General features: G+C 41.9%; 4 protein-coding genes across 4 annotated transcripts; 3 read left to right on the forward strand and 1 right to left on the reverse strand.

The window, feature by feature from the left end:
- Positions 1–2,156: 2,156 nt before the first annotated feature.
- On the reverse strand, positions 2,157–2,611 carry SERLADRAFT_375766 (uncharacterized protein; the record flags this gene model as incomplete). The annotated part of the gene is made up of 3 exons (XM_007312373.1): positions 2,157–2,219; positions 2,277–2,418; positions 2,467–2,611. 3 exons carry the CDS (start codon positions 2,515–2,517, stop codon positions 2,203–2,205), a joined length of 210 nt encoding a protein of 69 aa, XP_007312435.1.
- Positions 2,612–3,496: 885 nt separating this feature from the next.
- On the forward strand, positions 3,497–4,666 carry SERLADRAFT_432125 (uncharacterized protein; the record flags this gene model as incomplete). Its single annotated transcript, XM_007312374.1, has 3 exons — positions 3,497–3,707; positions 3,747–3,928; positions 4,034–4,666. 3 exons carry the CDS (start codon positions 3,497–3,499, stop codon positions 4,664–4,666), a joined length of 1,026 nt encoding a protein of 341 aa, XP_007312436.1.
- Positions 4,667–13,484: 8,818 nt separating this feature from the next.
- SERLADRAFT_432126 (uncharacterized protein) lies at positions 13,485–13,714 on the forward strand (the record flags this gene model as incomplete). Its single annotated transcript, XM_007312375.1, has 2 exons — positions 13,485–13,619; positions 13,673–13,714. 2 exons carry the CDS (start codon positions 13,485–13,487, stop codon positions 13,712–13,714), a joined length of 177 nt encoding a protein of 58 aa, XP_007312437.1.
- Positions 13,715–16,598: 2,884 nt separating this feature from the next.
- On the forward strand, positions 16,599–17,424 carry SERLADRAFT_454856 (uncharacterized protein; the record flags this gene model as incomplete). The annotated part of the gene is made up of 1 exon (XM_007312376.1): positions 16,599–17,424. A coding segment is annotated over one exon (786 nt), but the record flags the coding sequence as incomplete, so codon positions are not given.
- Between the last annotated feature and the right edge of the window lie 24 nt (positions 17,425–17,448).

Genomic DNA, 17,448 nt, shown 5'->3' on the forward strand with positions numbered 1-17,448 from the left:
GAAAGTACATAGGTAGCACAAAGGTGCAGAATCACCAAAACTAACACAAAACTCACGCCTGTGGCACAATGTCACATAACTCAACCAAACAAAGCTCTTGAAGCACTGATGCAACACCATCATGGAATTGAAGCATTGGATCATACATTGCGGGATATTTTGGATAATCAGCTTCCATTTAGAGGTATTACAATGGTCTTTGAAGGGGACTCCCGCCAAACAACACTTGTTGTTCCAAGAAGGTCAAGGCAACATATTATTTCTGCCTCTCTTAGAAAGTCACAACTGTGGACAAATATCCATGTCTGCTATCTCACACAGAACATGCACCTGGACTGTACTCCAGAAAGTGAAGCCTTTGCTAGCTGGCTCCTGGATGTTGGTGGTGGTTGTGGAATTGCAGGAGATAGAACTATTGAGCTCCCCACCAACATGCTTATGCCAGAAAACACCATAGACTTATTAGGCGACACTACCTATCCTAGAATTTCAAATGGAGACCAAGATGACCATCATTTCCTCCACCGCATCATCCTCTCCGCAAAAAATGATGCTGTTAGTGACCTTAATTCAGCAATCCTCACAAAATTCCCTGGAGAAGAGTTTGTAGCTCTGTCAATTGATAAAGTGGTTGGAAAGGGGTATGAACATTATCCTATGTCATTCTTGAACTCCTTGCAAGTATCTGGCCTTCCTGAAGTGCACCTCCAAGTTAAAGTTAGATGTCCACTTATGCTCCTCCGCAATGTTGATCCCCTAAATGGACTCTGTAATGGAACACGCATGATTTTGATAGAGATGAAGAGAAGAGTATTGAAGTGCCGTGCTTTGGGAGGAAAACATGCAGGAAAGATAGCTTTTATTCCATGCCTTACATTAACTATCACTTTGTCATTTCCCTGCCCGTGTTGCCTTTGCCATGACCATTAACAAATCTCAAGGTCAATCAGTGACACAGGTTGGGCTGGATTTACATGTTCCAGTGTTTTCACATGGGCAATTTTATGTTGCATTGTCTCACTGCACTTCAGGAGAGAGAATTAAAGTGCTATTTTTGCATGGTTGAGATGGCAGACGCACTGTCAATGTAGTGTATCCTAAAATTCTGACTGGCTTTATCCGTGACTGGCAAGTAAATCGTTCCCAAATTCTTACATTTTTTACTAGAGTGTTTTGTTATCAGATCATATTATTATCCTTTACCATTTCTGGAGTCTCTTTTTTTATTTCTCATCAATTTATCAAAATAATACCACAGATTTCTTATATTACAATATGTGTTGATGTTGTAAATCATCTGCTTGAATTCAGTATACTGTGCACAAGTTTAGGGCATGCTTATAAGAACATTCAATGACAGAACAGCAAGCCAAACATGCATTGTAGGATTCAAAGACTTAATATACTTTACAGGCAACACGACTCCACTGACTTAACATTTTGATCACTTAACAGTGATTATTATTATTATTTTCATATAGCAAAAACATCGCACCACAGTAGCAGAGCCACGGGTTGGACCTCATTTCTCAGTATAGCTCAATATGGCTCAAGCCTGAAACCCAATTGGAAATGACAAAATATATGCCAAATTAGATAGAATCCTGTGGAATCAGACCATTTACATTGAATCTAATCTAATCATAAAAATTTCTCACGGTTTTAGGATGCAACTTGAATCAACAGAGTGTTGAAATTGGGTGTGATCTTGTGCATTTGTACACAAAGCAATGTACTACAGTGCCGCACATTCATGCACACATGCACCACTGTGCAATGCAATCATGCATGCACTACTGGATTCATGTGACCTCACATAGCCACCTGACCACAGGGAGTGCATAAAAACAAAGTAGACCAGCCGGGGATTAAGCCCAGGACCTCTGCCTATATATGGTGGTGCTCTAACCAACTGAGCTACCAGCCCTTTGTACTAATGTCAACTCGTGATGTATGTTATCTAACAAGGCTAACAGGCTTTGACCTTGACTATTCCAACATTCACTGCTTGCATAATCACGTGCCCATATATTTGGTCACATTTTCCACCATTTTTGATTCCATCCTTCCTTTGTTCTGTACCACCATCTCGACCACAATCTTTACTAACTTTGGTATTTCCCATGTATTGGACAGGTCTGTACTCACTTAACAAGGGATTTGGATGGATAGTGCAAATCTGTGAGGAGCAACACGGCTAACTTAAAGTGAACACCAAGGTAAGTAAATATTTTTCAGATGTCCTTTCATTACCGCTAACATATTGTTTGTGCTACTACAAGTGGCCACAGGAAAGTCAAAGACTCGAGGCCAAATCAATAGCCCTTCCTTTTGAAGCGCATTTAATGAGGTAGGCTTTTGTTTATGGCCTCTTTTTAACTGATACTTCAAACAGAAGGTCACCTCTGAGGCTGCAATGTGCGTACACAATTATTTTTGAGGCATTGTGTCTAACTATCTACCTAGAAACTTCCAGCTAAGGCTTTCAAAGTGAAATAGCAGTGCCAAAAGGGCCATTTTGGTGGATTGATGAGGGCAATTTTTGCAGGGAGCCGGATAGCTTATATGTATATGTTGTGTCCCCCCCTCTCATTTGCTTTCATTGCTACATATTGTTCATATTTGCTACCATTTGTTTTAATTCAATTTGATTTGCTGTGATTCAAATATTCTGTATATTTGTGAAGCAGATTATAAAGAGCCATCTAACTAAATTGAATGATTTCTGTACTACTGCTTGTGGTTAGATATGAACCTTTAACATTCAAAAAAAATCTAATTAAAACGGTAAAGTTAGGGCTTGTGTCTAATCACATCAAATATCCAACGAAATTTGATGTGATTCAGTATATATTTTGTCGTTTCCGACTGGGCATGTGTAACAGACGTGACCCATCACACCAAGGACTCAGCCACTCAGCTATTTGCAAACTAGGCATACTCTTGTTTATATCTCACTTAGCCGTCACCAATTTCTACACTCCTTAGCTTGTATCGGTCTTTACTTGTACTCTACCAGCTTAGCTCTGAATCCGTATATAAAACTTTCCTGTTTGTAGTTAGACGGTAGTGTTCCCAGAATTAATAGTAGACTTACCACTGTGACATTCCAGTCCGCTCAAGAGCTCTCTCAAACCTTTATCTTCTTGTGTGATGTTCTCCGTGACCGTTACATCTTTTTTCACAACTCAGCCTACAACTACTCTTCATACATGTCATCTGGCCTTGGAATGATCACCCAAATACCCGGACAACTACCATCAATCAAGGAACAAGAAAATGACAATAAGCACTCACTACAAAGGCATGTACAATCTATGTCAGTGCAGCCGCCCAATGGTTGTCGCCTGGCCTAAAGCCAGTACTGAGTCATCTCTAGTCATCTCTACCTTGCCATATTAACAGTTCCCCCTCTCAGCTAGATAATCTCCAGGGACCCGGAGTCCCTTGGCCCTTGTCCATTGCTGGTACACTTGTAAATTACTCAAGCACCACAATGAGAAGTCCCTCAGGTTGTCCAGGCGAGGATACCAAGGAGGTTCCAATTATCTACGAGACTCCTATCAGTCCCGCTAGCATAGAAAATAATAGAAGTATACCACCACATATGGATGCACCCCAAAGAATGATGCTCGGATGCGGGCAACAATTGGTTCTAAGTAATGACCAGGAGAGACTGGTCTGGCAAGCTGAATTAATGCTCACAAGTGAGCAATTAGTTAAGATTCTGAAACAACGTGAATAAGAACATACCTTGAATGACCCTGAGGAAGGGTCCAATAGGCATAAAGGACCGTCTAAGCCTAAAGGGAAGGGCCCTGACCCAAGTAATTGGGGAAACCTTTTGAATGAGTCTAATATGGACATAGACAAACAGAAAAAGGCCTTTTATACCTGGAAAGAAGCTCAGTATTGGGCCCAGGAGAAAGTAAGCGGAAAGGGACAAACCAAATATCCCTCCTCCAAGGAACCCCAGTCGCAGAAAGCTAGCACTGGGGAGAAATGAAACATTAATCTGTGAAATACCCATAAGTTCGAAGTTGAAAAAGCTAAGGAAGAACTTCCTAAACTCAAAGCCAAACTGGCAAAAGAACTAAAGAAAAATAAATCAGCGCAGCCAGATGCCTCAGTCCTTGATAGAGAAAACCCAGTAGCTAGACTTGTTGAACAAATGGTAAAACCAACAAAAGGACAGCAGACTCTTTGTACACCGCATAAATTGAATCCCAGCAATCAGATACCCGCGGCTAGCTATCTACGCAGATTGCTGGGGCACATAAAACTAAAAGGAAACAAACCCTCAGAGTTGGGGAGCTCTTTGAGTGAATCTGACTCAAGCTCTCATGGAGACTTGAGTGAATCATCTTCTGATGAAGACTCCAGAACTTCATCATTGGGCCATAAGAAAGGAACAAGAACCAAACATGCCCAGCGCAAAAGAATGAGAAGGCAGATATTAAAGCCAACTGAGCCACCTCCATATGACAGAAAACTGCACTTGCGAGAATTTCATTGCTTTGTCACTGCAGCCACAGCCTATGTTACTGAAGGACAGGTCCCTCATGCCAACCGGGTATACATGCTATCTATATTCCTGAAGGGAAAGGCATATGAGTTTTATATCCAGGAGGTGGCCAATAATCCTTTTGAATGGACTCTTCAATAATTCTTTATTGGGATGTTTAATCACTGTCTTCCAGTCAATTTCCGGTGTCGATGATGAGAACTGTTGTTAGAAAAACCACACACAAAAACAAACTAACACACAATCCTCCCAGATTCTATGGAACTTGTTTATGGGCTTTGCCTCCTAGAATAGTGGAGTGGTCTGGTTGTTTGTAGGGTGGTACATATAATGGTCCTTCAAAGTAAAACCCAGAGATGTATGGGTGTGGGTTTTGAGGAGGAGGGATAGTTGGAATATAGAGAGATAGGGGCTTTGTGGCAAGTATAGACGAGCACTACCTTGCTAATCGTAGCACAAGGTAGGTTTGAGAACAACAATATGATGAGGTTCCCAGTGATAGCAGGCTCCTGACGCACAAACTGTAGTGCTCAGAAGGACTCTAATTGAAAGGGATGACAATGACTTCAAAAGTGGGAAGTGACAATGACAGCAGTTGACAGTGGTAGCAGTGGGAAGTGTTGTGACCACACTGGATCACAAGCAGCAGAGTAGTGAACTTGAAATTAGAGAAGATTGTTCTTTACAAGGTCAAATACAGGGGTTTATATAGTAAAAGAAAAGTAGGCTATGCTATGCACAGTATAGCTGTGCAAAAAGAATGAGAAGAAACATGAAGGAAGGAATGTACGCTGACAAATCCTGCGTAGGTAGTACAGGATAAAATTGTCAAAAAAAGGAAAAGAAAGGGATAGAACAATGAATGCTGTGAGTAATGTCACAGGATTGTACAGCCATAAAGTAAAGTCCAATAGCAAAAAGAGAGCAGGAAAATCATGGTGTCATGGGAAGATACAGGTAAAAAAAGGGCAAGGCAAAACACTATCAGTATCAACACAGGTCCTTTATTGTCAGTCAGGCATTCTAAAAAATATGTGTCCATAAAAATGATTCAAAAATCAAAAATAATTGCACTGTAAATGAATGTTCTGCTGAAAAAAAGAAACTGGAGCCACCTGTCCACCACCTAGTCCAAATCCGACAGTTCCATGGCCTCACTAATGGACTGGTTGTGTTGGACCACCTGGTCAAACGAGGGAGGGAGAGGAGTAGTCCCAATTTGGAACAAGTGAGTCCCAGGCAGCATGTGGTAGGTGTAGCTGTAGCAAAGACGATGGACAAAAGATAAGTGTACCCAAGTGAATGGGACAGCAATAAACATGGGCGACGCAAGGGGATGAACCTTCTCCAGCTCAAAAACTACCCACCCACGCTCCAACCAGGCAAGACGAGCAACCAATGTTTTGATAGTATATAATGGTAGATCAATGTCATAAAGATGGACCTGTTGCCCTATTTGAACCGGCCACCGGGGCTTTGCTGATATCAGCAGTGGCACGTGGTAGTCGACGGATTGGCAACGGAAGCGGATAGGAAGTGGTGACATCAGAAATGGTGGGGGTGCAAATAAGATAAGGAGGAGGAGGGTGGAGGTGACAAAAAGGTGGATTAGAATGGGGATCCAGAAACGACTGTCAGGTGAGAATAAAAAGGAAAGGAAGGGGCCCATGGTGGGGCTAGGCAAAGGAAGGGAAGTGAAGGAAACGACAAAAATGAGGGCGCAGTGCAATGTGTAGCCAGTGGCGACGCAAAAATTTGCCAAAATGCCAAAATGCGGAAAGTACCGAATGGAAAAGCAAAGGTGAGCGTGACTGGATTGCTATTTCACGTAGCACTGTGCCTGTGTGGCGCAAAGGCGAGTCTTTTTGAATATTTGCTTCGTTATTGACACCTGTCCATGCTACCAATTAACTTTGGTGCATGACAACGTCCCAGGTGCTTAATGGGATGCCCCAGCTTATTACATGGGACATCCCAGGTGTGCTTAACGGGATGTCCCAGCCCACTACATGAGCAAAGTTTTTATCTTTCCTGTGTGTGCCAGAATATGACTTGCTCACCCACCTTATCCCATACTTCCTGCAATTCTACAAAAAGGTTTGGCAGTGGGCAGGCTGATATCAAAAGGTCTCATTGCTACTTATTTCCACTTGAAGTCTTATGAGCCTTACATCATACCACTCATTTATCTCAAATTTTCTCCAAGGCTTGAAGAGTTGTAATGCCAGACATGGGACATCCCACCCATCACAAAACAATACTCACCTGTCTACAAAATACAGAGCAGGCTTGCCAAGGATTGGTCATCTTAAAAATTTCAGGGTATTACATTTGATTTGGGCCTCATATAATATTATTTCCCTTTGGGGCATGCCTAGGATGCCAGATTTCACCTAATACAACAGTCAAAAACAGTAATAAGAAATAACAGTATGATGGAATACACAGAGGACAAAAAACATTTATGAACTGGTATGAACAAAAGTTACATGAGGCTGTGAGGCCATAAGGCAGAAATATGGCAATGTTGGGCATATATCCCCTAATTTCTCAATGCTCAGGATCTGAAAACAAGGGATCACTATGTAAGCTGGCCTCAAGTCCTCTTCACAATTATTTTTCAATCTTTGGTCAATTAATACAAAACAAAAAAGCAAAATTCTAAGACCCATAGGATTAATATTGATAAACTTCTAGCCTATCTTGTCCATTCTAGGTCCTAAATTGGCACCATTAATTGGTGCCACGGCTTGTTTGTTTCAAGCCATAGCTTGCTAGCAATAGATTAGCCAGTGGTGCCTCTGGGCTGGCAGAGGAGAAGGGGGGGGGAGGGGGGTTCTAAATATATGTGAGTTACCATTTATGGGAGTTATCCCAGGTTAAGCCCTTGGCTGGAACTCAGCTTATTATAGTACGCTATGGGGTAAACCAGAACCTGAAAGGGCAATGGGTTTTATGATGTTCTATTTAGTCAGCTAACCATCTGGCTCAGTATCCCAACTACATCAATGTTAGTAGCAAATTTGTAGGCATAGTTAGCTTATTTATTTTTGAATTTTATTTTTGCCATTTGGGTTTAATATAATTCCCAGTTCTGTTGTATTACTATCTGCACTAAGTCGTGACATGACAGCATCTGAAATGGGTGACCAAATAGTAAAGCCTAATATAAACAGTTTCCATTTCACAATCCTCTAGATATGTGGACCCCTGACACCTGTTACATGTGACATTAGTGGGACTGTCCCATGGGACATCCCTTGTATTTCAGGGCGATTAGCCACATAGCAATACAGAAGATATTACAGCTAGTAGCCAAGGACTAGGGGGTGACTGAAGTGGCTAATGCTGAAGTTGGATTCTTCACAATCATCTTCTTCAAGCCCTAAACAATGCAGGCACGGACAAAGTTGCTGAGATATATTGCAACCTGAAGCAATTGGCTGAGATTATGTGGATTAGGCTCATATATTGTGTAACACGCAATCCAGAGTAGCTAGAAGTGTTCAGACTCAATTCCATTGTCTGAAAGTGCAAGGTTAGAAAGCCAAAATATCAAATACGTACGGTAAAGTCTTTAAATCCGCCACATAATTAATGTTGTCACCCCATAGCCAATTTTCTGCTTCAATAGATGCCAACATATCTTCATGATTGATGGTAGTGCCTAAAAGTTGAGTCAATTCACCTAAATCCATGCTGCTGCTGTTATTGTGCTCCAGGTTCAAGTTATGTGGTAGGCGACGAGGATGAGCGGCCAGTGTCAAATGCCAGCTATTAGGTAAGCAAGCTTCTTAGCAGCACCACAGATTGAGGTTGTAGAGACAAAGAGTCATGTGCTGTGGGGCGTATGAACACCCCCATGACCAACAATAGTCATAGTAGTGTTTTCAATATAGCTGTGTACATAGTAAAAATGGTGGGTGGGTTGATAGGTTGATAAAATGCACTCACTGTTTTATCTGTCTAAATGTATGGATGGGTGACAAGCACATGGATTCAACATGACTTAGCTATCCTTGAGAATGAGCTGTAGAACACTGCGTGAAAAGAGATAGCCTTGCATCCTCGGCAAGGACAGGGGAGAAGCCAAGGAGCTTAGAGCATGTGTAATGGCAGTGTGAAGATACCGTGTCAATACAAAATGAATGTGTGCCAATGGACATTATGAAACAGAGTAAAAACTGTAGATGTCCATTAGCATGTTAAAATCCGTGCAAACCTGCATGAAGGTGGTCCATCATACCGATATGGGACAACATAGGAGTCTTCATGGTACATTGTATACTACCTTAGCAGTGATATTGAAGTGCTATGTTGTCAAAAAAGTTGGGTGTGTATATTGAGGTAAGATGTGTTTGAAGATAGCTTTATTGCAAAATTACCATGTGTAGATGTTGTCGTTAAAATTGGGTGGTCCATTGTACTGATATAGGGCAGCATAGGAGACTCTGCGGTATGAATATTGAAGTGCTGTGACGTCAAAGAAGTGGGATATGTACCTATGTGAGAATATTTATGAAAAGAAACATGATCATAAATGTACTTAGTATGCTATGTGGGACAGATGTGGATAATAGGTGGCACATATTCACCTTCTATGAAAAAGAGTGATGTTTGCTGGGTTAATATTAGCATGATGGACTAAGTCTGGAACTTGGGAGCATACCTGGCGGTGATATTGGAGTAGTGCCAAGAGGCCACTGGAATGATGATAGGCAGATTATAAAAAGGACAGTTATTTCACAAATTTGAATGAATTGGAAGGTGATATAGTTACAAATGGTAGAATAATCACCATGTATATGGATTTTGAGGAACATTGTATACTCTGTGGTACATGTTGATAATAAGGCAGGATATGTCAAAACATGTAACTTACCTAAACCATATTTATTTCCTTATGTACCCTCATTCAACTTTGCATAGTCATCGACCATACCAGCTCTCCTCAAATGGGTCAGACCACCCGTACTGCATGTAGGCGCCAACAGTGACTGGGCACATATTCGGCCAAATGAGAAGAACTGTGGTTGAACGTGTATACCCAAAAGTAGGATTTTGTAGAGACATGCTAGAGAGGCTTGCAAGTAGTTGGTGGGAGCTCAATCCATTCTGAGGTATGCATGTTCATGTATGACCGTAGGTTACAATACTGGCAATGCATATCAATATTTGATATGGAAGCACACGTGACTGCTGTTGCATATGAGTCAGCCCCAACAGTTAGACACATTAAGTTCCCACCTGAGCTTGTATTTACATAAAACAAACCCACACATTGGTCAGTGCCTGTAAGCCCACTCCACTGAACAGTAATGAATTTGTCACCACCATTGGACATGCATATGCCCGCTGGCTGCCATGAAAAACTTCACCAACCTAGCCCTCAATATGAGTCTTGTCAGTATACTAATCATCACACTCTTGAAACTACAAGGGTGAAATGTTGGGCACAGTCAATTCCTTCATTGCTATCCCCCATCTCCTCAACACATCCCTATAAATGTCTTCCAAAAACTCCTATTTCAAATGTCCCATCAAGACATTTGTTTGGTGAAGAAGGTGGTAATAATGTTGACACGGAGGAGAGTCTGTTGTTTGAGCTTCTCAAAGTCGCTGAAGACCTTACTGGGCAGGTGAGTATCATTCAAATCATATGGGAATTATGGTTACTTGCTTGTAACTCTTGTTACAGGCAATATTGGACTCTCATCAAGCCAAGAGAAGCCTAAACACTGTGTACAAGTTGCAGGATACTATACAAACTGTCGCTATTAGTGCAGAGCAAAAATGGCAGTGGCATCTTATACAGGCAAATAACTACCAAGGCTATAATATCTGCTGCCAATTAAGAGCTCAATAGTGTCCGCCGTGAAATCAGCAGGTTGTGTACTATCACTTGCTGTGCATGTATCCTGGAAGATGGAGACTTGATTATGCCTCATGAAATATATAGCATGTCTGGGGAATATAGTTGTCAAGTTCTCACAAAGGCATTTGCATAAGAGGTCTTTTTTCCACAATTGGTGGGCTGTAAATTCACTTTTAAAGGGTGTTGGACTGAAAATGGAAATTTCTAGGGTAATATAATATTATATGTCCTTGGTACTTATCATTATGTTTTTGTTCTTGTAGACATCCATGTTTCAATTGTACAGATTGTACAATTATTTCGTCTAGTTGTTAATAAACACATGTGACATTAGCTGTTTATTCAAATTCATTTGTTTGCCTACTACTTGTTTAATTTGCTTCCACTTGATGATGATCCTGACTGCCTTGTGAGAAATCATCATCATCTTCTTCCATCTCCAATTCATCAACATGACGAGGCTGTAACAACCAAGAGTTAGTTACTCTGGCGCACACAGGAACACACTATAAAGGTAGTGAATGGGGAGTGGTTACCCCTTAGGCTGCAGAGAGTTTGTTGGTTAACAACAGGAGGACTCGCTGAGGAGTCTCCTGGATTTATTGGGGTATATATACTAATACAGAGTGTTTGTACTTCTGTACTGTACAGTTGGTAAAGTTTAGTGGCTGATGATGTCATGGGGCCTAGCCTGTATGACCAGCTCCACTGTGTGAGAGAGTTGTATCTAAAATAAGAAGAAGGCAACGCGGCGCAAGAAAGAGGAGTTTGAACAAAAGGGGAAGTGCTGTGTGGCACCATGTGTGAAAGCTAAAGTGTACAAGGTTAAAGCGGAGAATGAAAAAGAAGGAAAGGTCCGAAAATTGTGTTATTGTAACATATACAGTATATGATTGTTGTCCACAATCCTGTTGTTGCTTTGTTGGCCCAAACACATCCTTAGAAAGATGCAAAATATTGCGATATGATGATTACAAGAGACCCAGGCAGAAATTTGTGTACATACCATTATTTCCTCAATTGGTGGCCATGTTCAAAAATGCGGAGCTTACTCAAAAGATGAAATATTGAAGTTCTGAACATCGCCACACACCTGAATCTGTAACAGATGTAATGGATGGAATGGTATACAGGCAACTTCTAGAGAGATGTGTCATAGTAAATGGTGAGGAGTTGGCACACCATTATTTTTCAGACCCCTTCCATTGGGGCTTTCCACAGACAGTTTTGCTCTATTCCGACGCCGCAATTTGACTGCATGGCCTATAATCATTTATTATTATAATCTTCCTCCAGACTTGTGTTTCCTAAAGGATTATATTTTGTGTCTGGGTGTGGTTCCGGGTTATAAAAAGCCGAAGGATTTTAACTCCTGTTTGTGGCCTTTTGTGTTAGTTTTTGGTGATTCTGCACCTTTGTGCTACCTATATATCTTCATTCCTTTCTCTATCTATTCTTCTATCATCCACTATTGATTGTGTTCTTTATTATTTCGCCTTTGTGGCTGCTTTGTTTACCTTTGTTTACAAAACTTCGGACAGTACTGCAGAGTCCAATGCTTCCTATTCTCTAGTTACTCACATTGGACTCTAGGTACTGTATACCTGTCATACTCTCTAATAATAAAGTTACTCACATTGGACTCTAGTTCCAGTCCCTGATTGCTCTCAGCAAGTGGCTAGACACTTCCTTCAAGCTTTGTTCTTAATATTTTGTGGAGGAAATGATCAGATTGGCACTCGGGGTTTGCATGTATGATGTGCTTCTTGCAAGTATTTTTTGTCTCCATGCATATTTAGTTGTTGCATCCGGCAACATTCCAGCAATGTTGATGATTATGAAGATGAAGGGACACAACAGATATTCACTTTGTGGTATCTGCAAAATAACTGGTGTTTTATTTTCAGGTGGGAGGAATACGACCTATTACATTCCAGATAACAGACGGGAGGACCTGAATGGGAGTACTCCTGCAGGGGTTCCATTATCTAGGAATAATAATTTTGAAATAAATCCAGCTCACCTGCCACTATGAACGCACAACGAGATCATAGCACAAGGAAAGGAAGTCCAGCTTGCAGGCAATAATGCTGAATCAGAACAGTTATCAAAACTTCAGGGAATAAAAGGCTTACCAATCCTCAGTCACCTTTCATCCCTATCATTTCCTGCATCTTTTCCATACGACTTCATGCATTTGATGTGGGAAAATGTGATCCCTAACCTAGTGATGCTTTGGACAGGCGGATACAAAGGTCTAGGGGAAGGTACCGGTTGTTACAAACTAGAGAAAACTGTCTGGGAGGCTGTAGGACAGTTAACATTGCAGTCATCCCTTCAGAATATGTGCCAAGCCTCCCCAACATAGAAAAAGACCTATCAAATTGTACGTTGGATTCATGGTTGTTCGGGACATTATATTTAGGCCCCATACTCTTACATTGAAGGTTTTGCCATCACCAATACTACAATCACTTTGTTGATCTTGTGTGATTGTTGCATTTATGTCTTCAATTTGAGCTCTCAGCGCAAGACATTGAAACAATCTGTACGGGCTTTATCGACTGGGTTGCTAAATAGGAGTGGTCAGTATATCAATTTCTGAAGTAAGACTGTTCACCAATAACAAGAAATAACTTACAGATATTACTACCAGTTTAATTCTGAGAGTCTCAGTGCATGCCCAGTAACTATACATGCACTGCTGCACATAGCCAACAATATAGAATGGACGGCCTTTCTAATGCAGAGGTTCTGCACGTGATTGCAACAGGTGATTAAAAGCAGACAACATCCATATGCTTCTATGGCTGTGTACCTAGTCAATGATGCAAGGCTAACACACATAGAGCTTGCTTACAATATCAAGTCAGAGCTAAGTCTCAAGCCTTTGAAACAGATTGCTGGATGTTTTAGCGATAATGCTTGTGAGCTTTTATTTATGCATTAAGCTAAAAAAAACTAAAAATGCTTACAGATCCAACCTGCATTCTTTTACCCCCTTGTTGTAAATGTGTGGTAGAGATGTCTTTGCAAAAGAAAATTATAGCCGCCTTGGCCACATGATTCAACATAACTTCATCAATGATGAAACAGTACTATCCTCTCGCAACACTATCATTATGGGGGAAATTCAAACATCTGGAAGGGGGAGATATAATGGTTGCTGCGGCGTTGACAAAATCACGGCCAGATATGCGGGATGCCACTTTCATTCAAGTAAGTGAACTCTGGGATTGATGGCAAAATTGACATATGTTAAAATAACATAGTATGAAGCTCTGGCAGATAAATTTGCTCACCAGCGTCGTTGAACCCCCAAGTATGAGAAATGGACATATTTTGGGCAGCTCCAATACATCATTACAATAATTTTCCCTGCAGTTGAGGAATTACAACTCTCAAGACCTCCCAGTATAATTCTTGTGGCCGTCAAAACATGCCATATTGAAGCAACAGATTCATTAGATGTGCCTTATTTTTCGAACTGTAGCGTGATAGAGGTCATGGACATGACCTGTGTTCAATGTGTTGTCGGGAGGGTGAAAGTTGATAACAGATGGGCTACAATTGATAGGAGTGGGAACTTAGCCCGAGCCATCTATGATGTTGACACATCTGTGGACTAAATAAGCTATAGGACGGTAATGCAACTTGGTATTGATGGCAGCATTGAAAATTTGAGTTCTTTGCCGCCGGTAGATGATCTGATTGCAAGCGATGAAATACATACTATGAGCGGTGTATTTTCACCACAAATAAAAAAGTGTCATACCAGGATTCAGTGTAGTTATTTGACAGAATCCTGCGGAGTATTTTCACTTGGTACTATCATTGGACACCGGATGCAACCAGTTAGAGATATGCACTTGGCCTCCAGAGGCTCAACAATCACTGTACAGGTAGCTAGAAAATTGTCAGACGTAGAATATAGTATAGAGAATATAATTGTGAAAGAATTTAGTGAATAGCTTATCTGTAGCAACAACAACAGACCTGACACTATGCTCTTGAACTCCAGAAGTGTGAATTTTGAGGGAAAGATGGCCAGATTTGACCAGATCTCGTGCTGGGAATATTGCAATATCTTTCTAGAAAACGTCAATAGGTAGGCCCCTACAATGCCAGATACTTACTGAGCTGATTGGGGCCTCAAAGCATTTGGAGAAACGAAAACAATGATGGAGTCGTGACTAGGTGACCAAAACAGGCAATCACACACCAAGATAATCAATCAAGGACCACTAGCTCTGCTTTGGTACGTACCGCAATACCACCAGCGTCAGGACTTGGTGACCTGGTGGAATTTGACTGGTAAGCTCCGCCTGATTTGGTCTGTGAGTGCCATTGTGACCCAGTGTGACCAGAAATTGCAGAACCATTCCAAAACATGTGTTGTCTTTTCAGTTTTGTTCAGCTGCTCCAATGCTTCAAGTTCTTGCTTATTTTTCTACATAGGCAACTAGAAAACTAAAAATTATATCTACTGGTCAAGTTCCAACAGTCTAAAGCTCAACGACTGGTGAGTTATTCAACTTCTCCCCAGACCAATTGCACCTATTGTCCAACGATAGTAGTGCGCAGGAATATATCCTGAGAAACGATGACAGGTGATGACTCATAATCACCACTTACATAGTGAATGTCATATTTCACCACATTTTCAGGGAATTACTACTGAATTTGGGCCTGACAGTGCCCTAAAACACGTTTCAACAGATGTGACTATTTGCTTGTTGGAACTTATTTACAAATCCCTGGAAATTTTTATTTACAATGAAAATCAGCACTTTTACATTCATTGTCCAACAGCCACATTTATTCGCTCAGATATACAGGCGAGGAAATGCATCATAACACGCTCAAACTCTTTCGCTGATGTAGGATACCCAATGCATGATAATGACTCGATACAAATATTTATCTTTGAGGTTATAATTATAACTAGTTGCTGATCATTAGCAATGGGAAAAAGGCCCGGGTTTGTCAAGTGGCAGAGATTGTGGGTCGCTCTGAATCAAGTTGATTTTCAGAGTGTCAGAGTGTTCATCGACGTTCATCGATAGGGAAGCAAACACTGCTGCTTTGTCATAGTAGCGATCACCGCCGGGACAAGGGCACGTTGCGATCAACGTTGCATTGGGCTGCGCCTCACCTTTACCTCGCTCCTTCTTGAACTCATTCCACGAGCTTCCTAAGGTCCAAACCCTCAACCTAGCCTGGCCACGTTCCAACTTGAATTCAACACGCGACTGAAATCCTCACGACCTCCTTGCACCCCACTTCCACCCTCGACTCTCGGACTTGCCTGTGCTCTCCTTGCAATTCCCAAATCTTTCTCGAGATCAACACGACCATCTATCTACTCGTTAACGTCGTTTCCTTGCGACTCCTTTTTGACCATCCTTCAAATAACATCACAACAGCTTGCTTAAATTTTGCGCGACGACAGCTCTCTGTTTCCAAAGATAGCAGTAAGCAAAGTGTAATATTTTCTGTTGCACAGGTTTCGCACCAACACCAACATTCAGGACTTCTTCCTATTCAAATTTAAATGCACCAAGTGGTCACACATATTACAGCCAAGAATACACTGTTTACGGTTTCAGAGGACTTGTCTTCATCAGTATCAGGTATATTGAAATCAATTGACCCTCTTCCCTGGTCCCCAGTCCACGTTTTCCAAGGGCGCAGGACAATCAACCCAGAGGTACGATAACTGTCTTTCCATGGGGTCATTGCTTACACATCAACGTTCATTTTCAGATCTTAAACCTCCCTGAGTGCCCATTAGTTAACTTTCAGACGCAAGCCTTGTCATCCAATATGCCTATTCGTAATACTAGCCATCCTAAATCGAGCCGCTCTGTGGACCCCATTAACGGTATAACAGTAAATCCTCGTCGCTGGCACTTGAATGGCAACGGTCAGCTTGTTGACTCCGAAGCAGCCCATGGTGATTGGGATCTTGCTCAAGAAATTGCCGCACTTAAAATTAGCTCTACCGGCGACCTGAGGAGTGATGGTCATGCTCAGCTGAGAACTCCTCAGTCCAAAGTGGCCGGTTCTGCTATTGTACAACGCAATGAAGCAAGCCCTCTGGAAACATCATCAGATGCCAGTATTGAGTCATCTCCCCATCAGTATGACCATCATGTTACTATATCGCATTCACGAGGCTCTTCAAGTGACACAACGCAATCTCAAGAGTCTTTTATATCTTCTGCGAGTCACACCATGCATGTCCACCCATTGATGAAGGATAGCTCGCGTGAAGAGCCAAAAGAGCGTCCCCATTCGTACAGCGGTGGGTTATCGAGTGCTGACTTGCGTCGTCTGCAGCATGCTGAAGATAATCCCGCAATTAATTTGCGGGCGGTTTCTGGTGCTCAACCCCAGCAATGGACCCCTTCCCAGTTCCGGGAGGTATCGGTAGATAATGAAAGACCATTTCCCCCGGAGCAGCCAACGTACCCTTCATTAGCACCAAATGATGGTATTTTCTCTCGCTCCCCCCAACATCAGGACTACGCGACCCAAATGATGGCCAATCTTCCTGCCGTTTCATCTCATGAGTACACCATGCAGCCAAGAACTTTTCTGGCTCAAGCACCGGACTCTGGCGCTAATGCAGTCCCACATTATATTGCCGGTCGTCCGAATGGTGTACCGTCTGTCGGATACCGCCATCCCATGCGAGGTTTTCCTCCCCAGAATATAATGATCGGTTCCAGTTCTGCCGGTTACCCTGCGAGTCATCTTACCCATTTGTCGATGAGTAACGCACAGCAGCTCTATGACGTGGTACTCGCACATCCGGACCACGTTCATCGTGGTCAACAACCTCTTAATGTCTTCCGGGGAACACATCATCATTCTACATCTGACCCTTCCACCCTGCGAGAAGTTGCGACCCTTGCGCTCGCCAACAATCCAGCTTTGACATCTAGCCATAACATTTACGCGCCAGCCATTCCTACACCAGCCATAAACCTCTATGCTAATCATTTTTTTGGCACACAAGATGGGTATCCTCAAATTGACATGA

This window comes from Serpula lacrymans (genome assembly GCF_000218685.1).
Source record: "Serpula lacrymans var. lacrymans S7.9 unplaced genomic scaffold SERLAscaffold_1, whole genome shotgun sequence".
Taxonomy (NCBI): Eukaryota; Fungi; Basidiomycota; class Agaricomycetes; order Boletales; family Serpulaceae; genus Serpula; species Serpula lacrymans.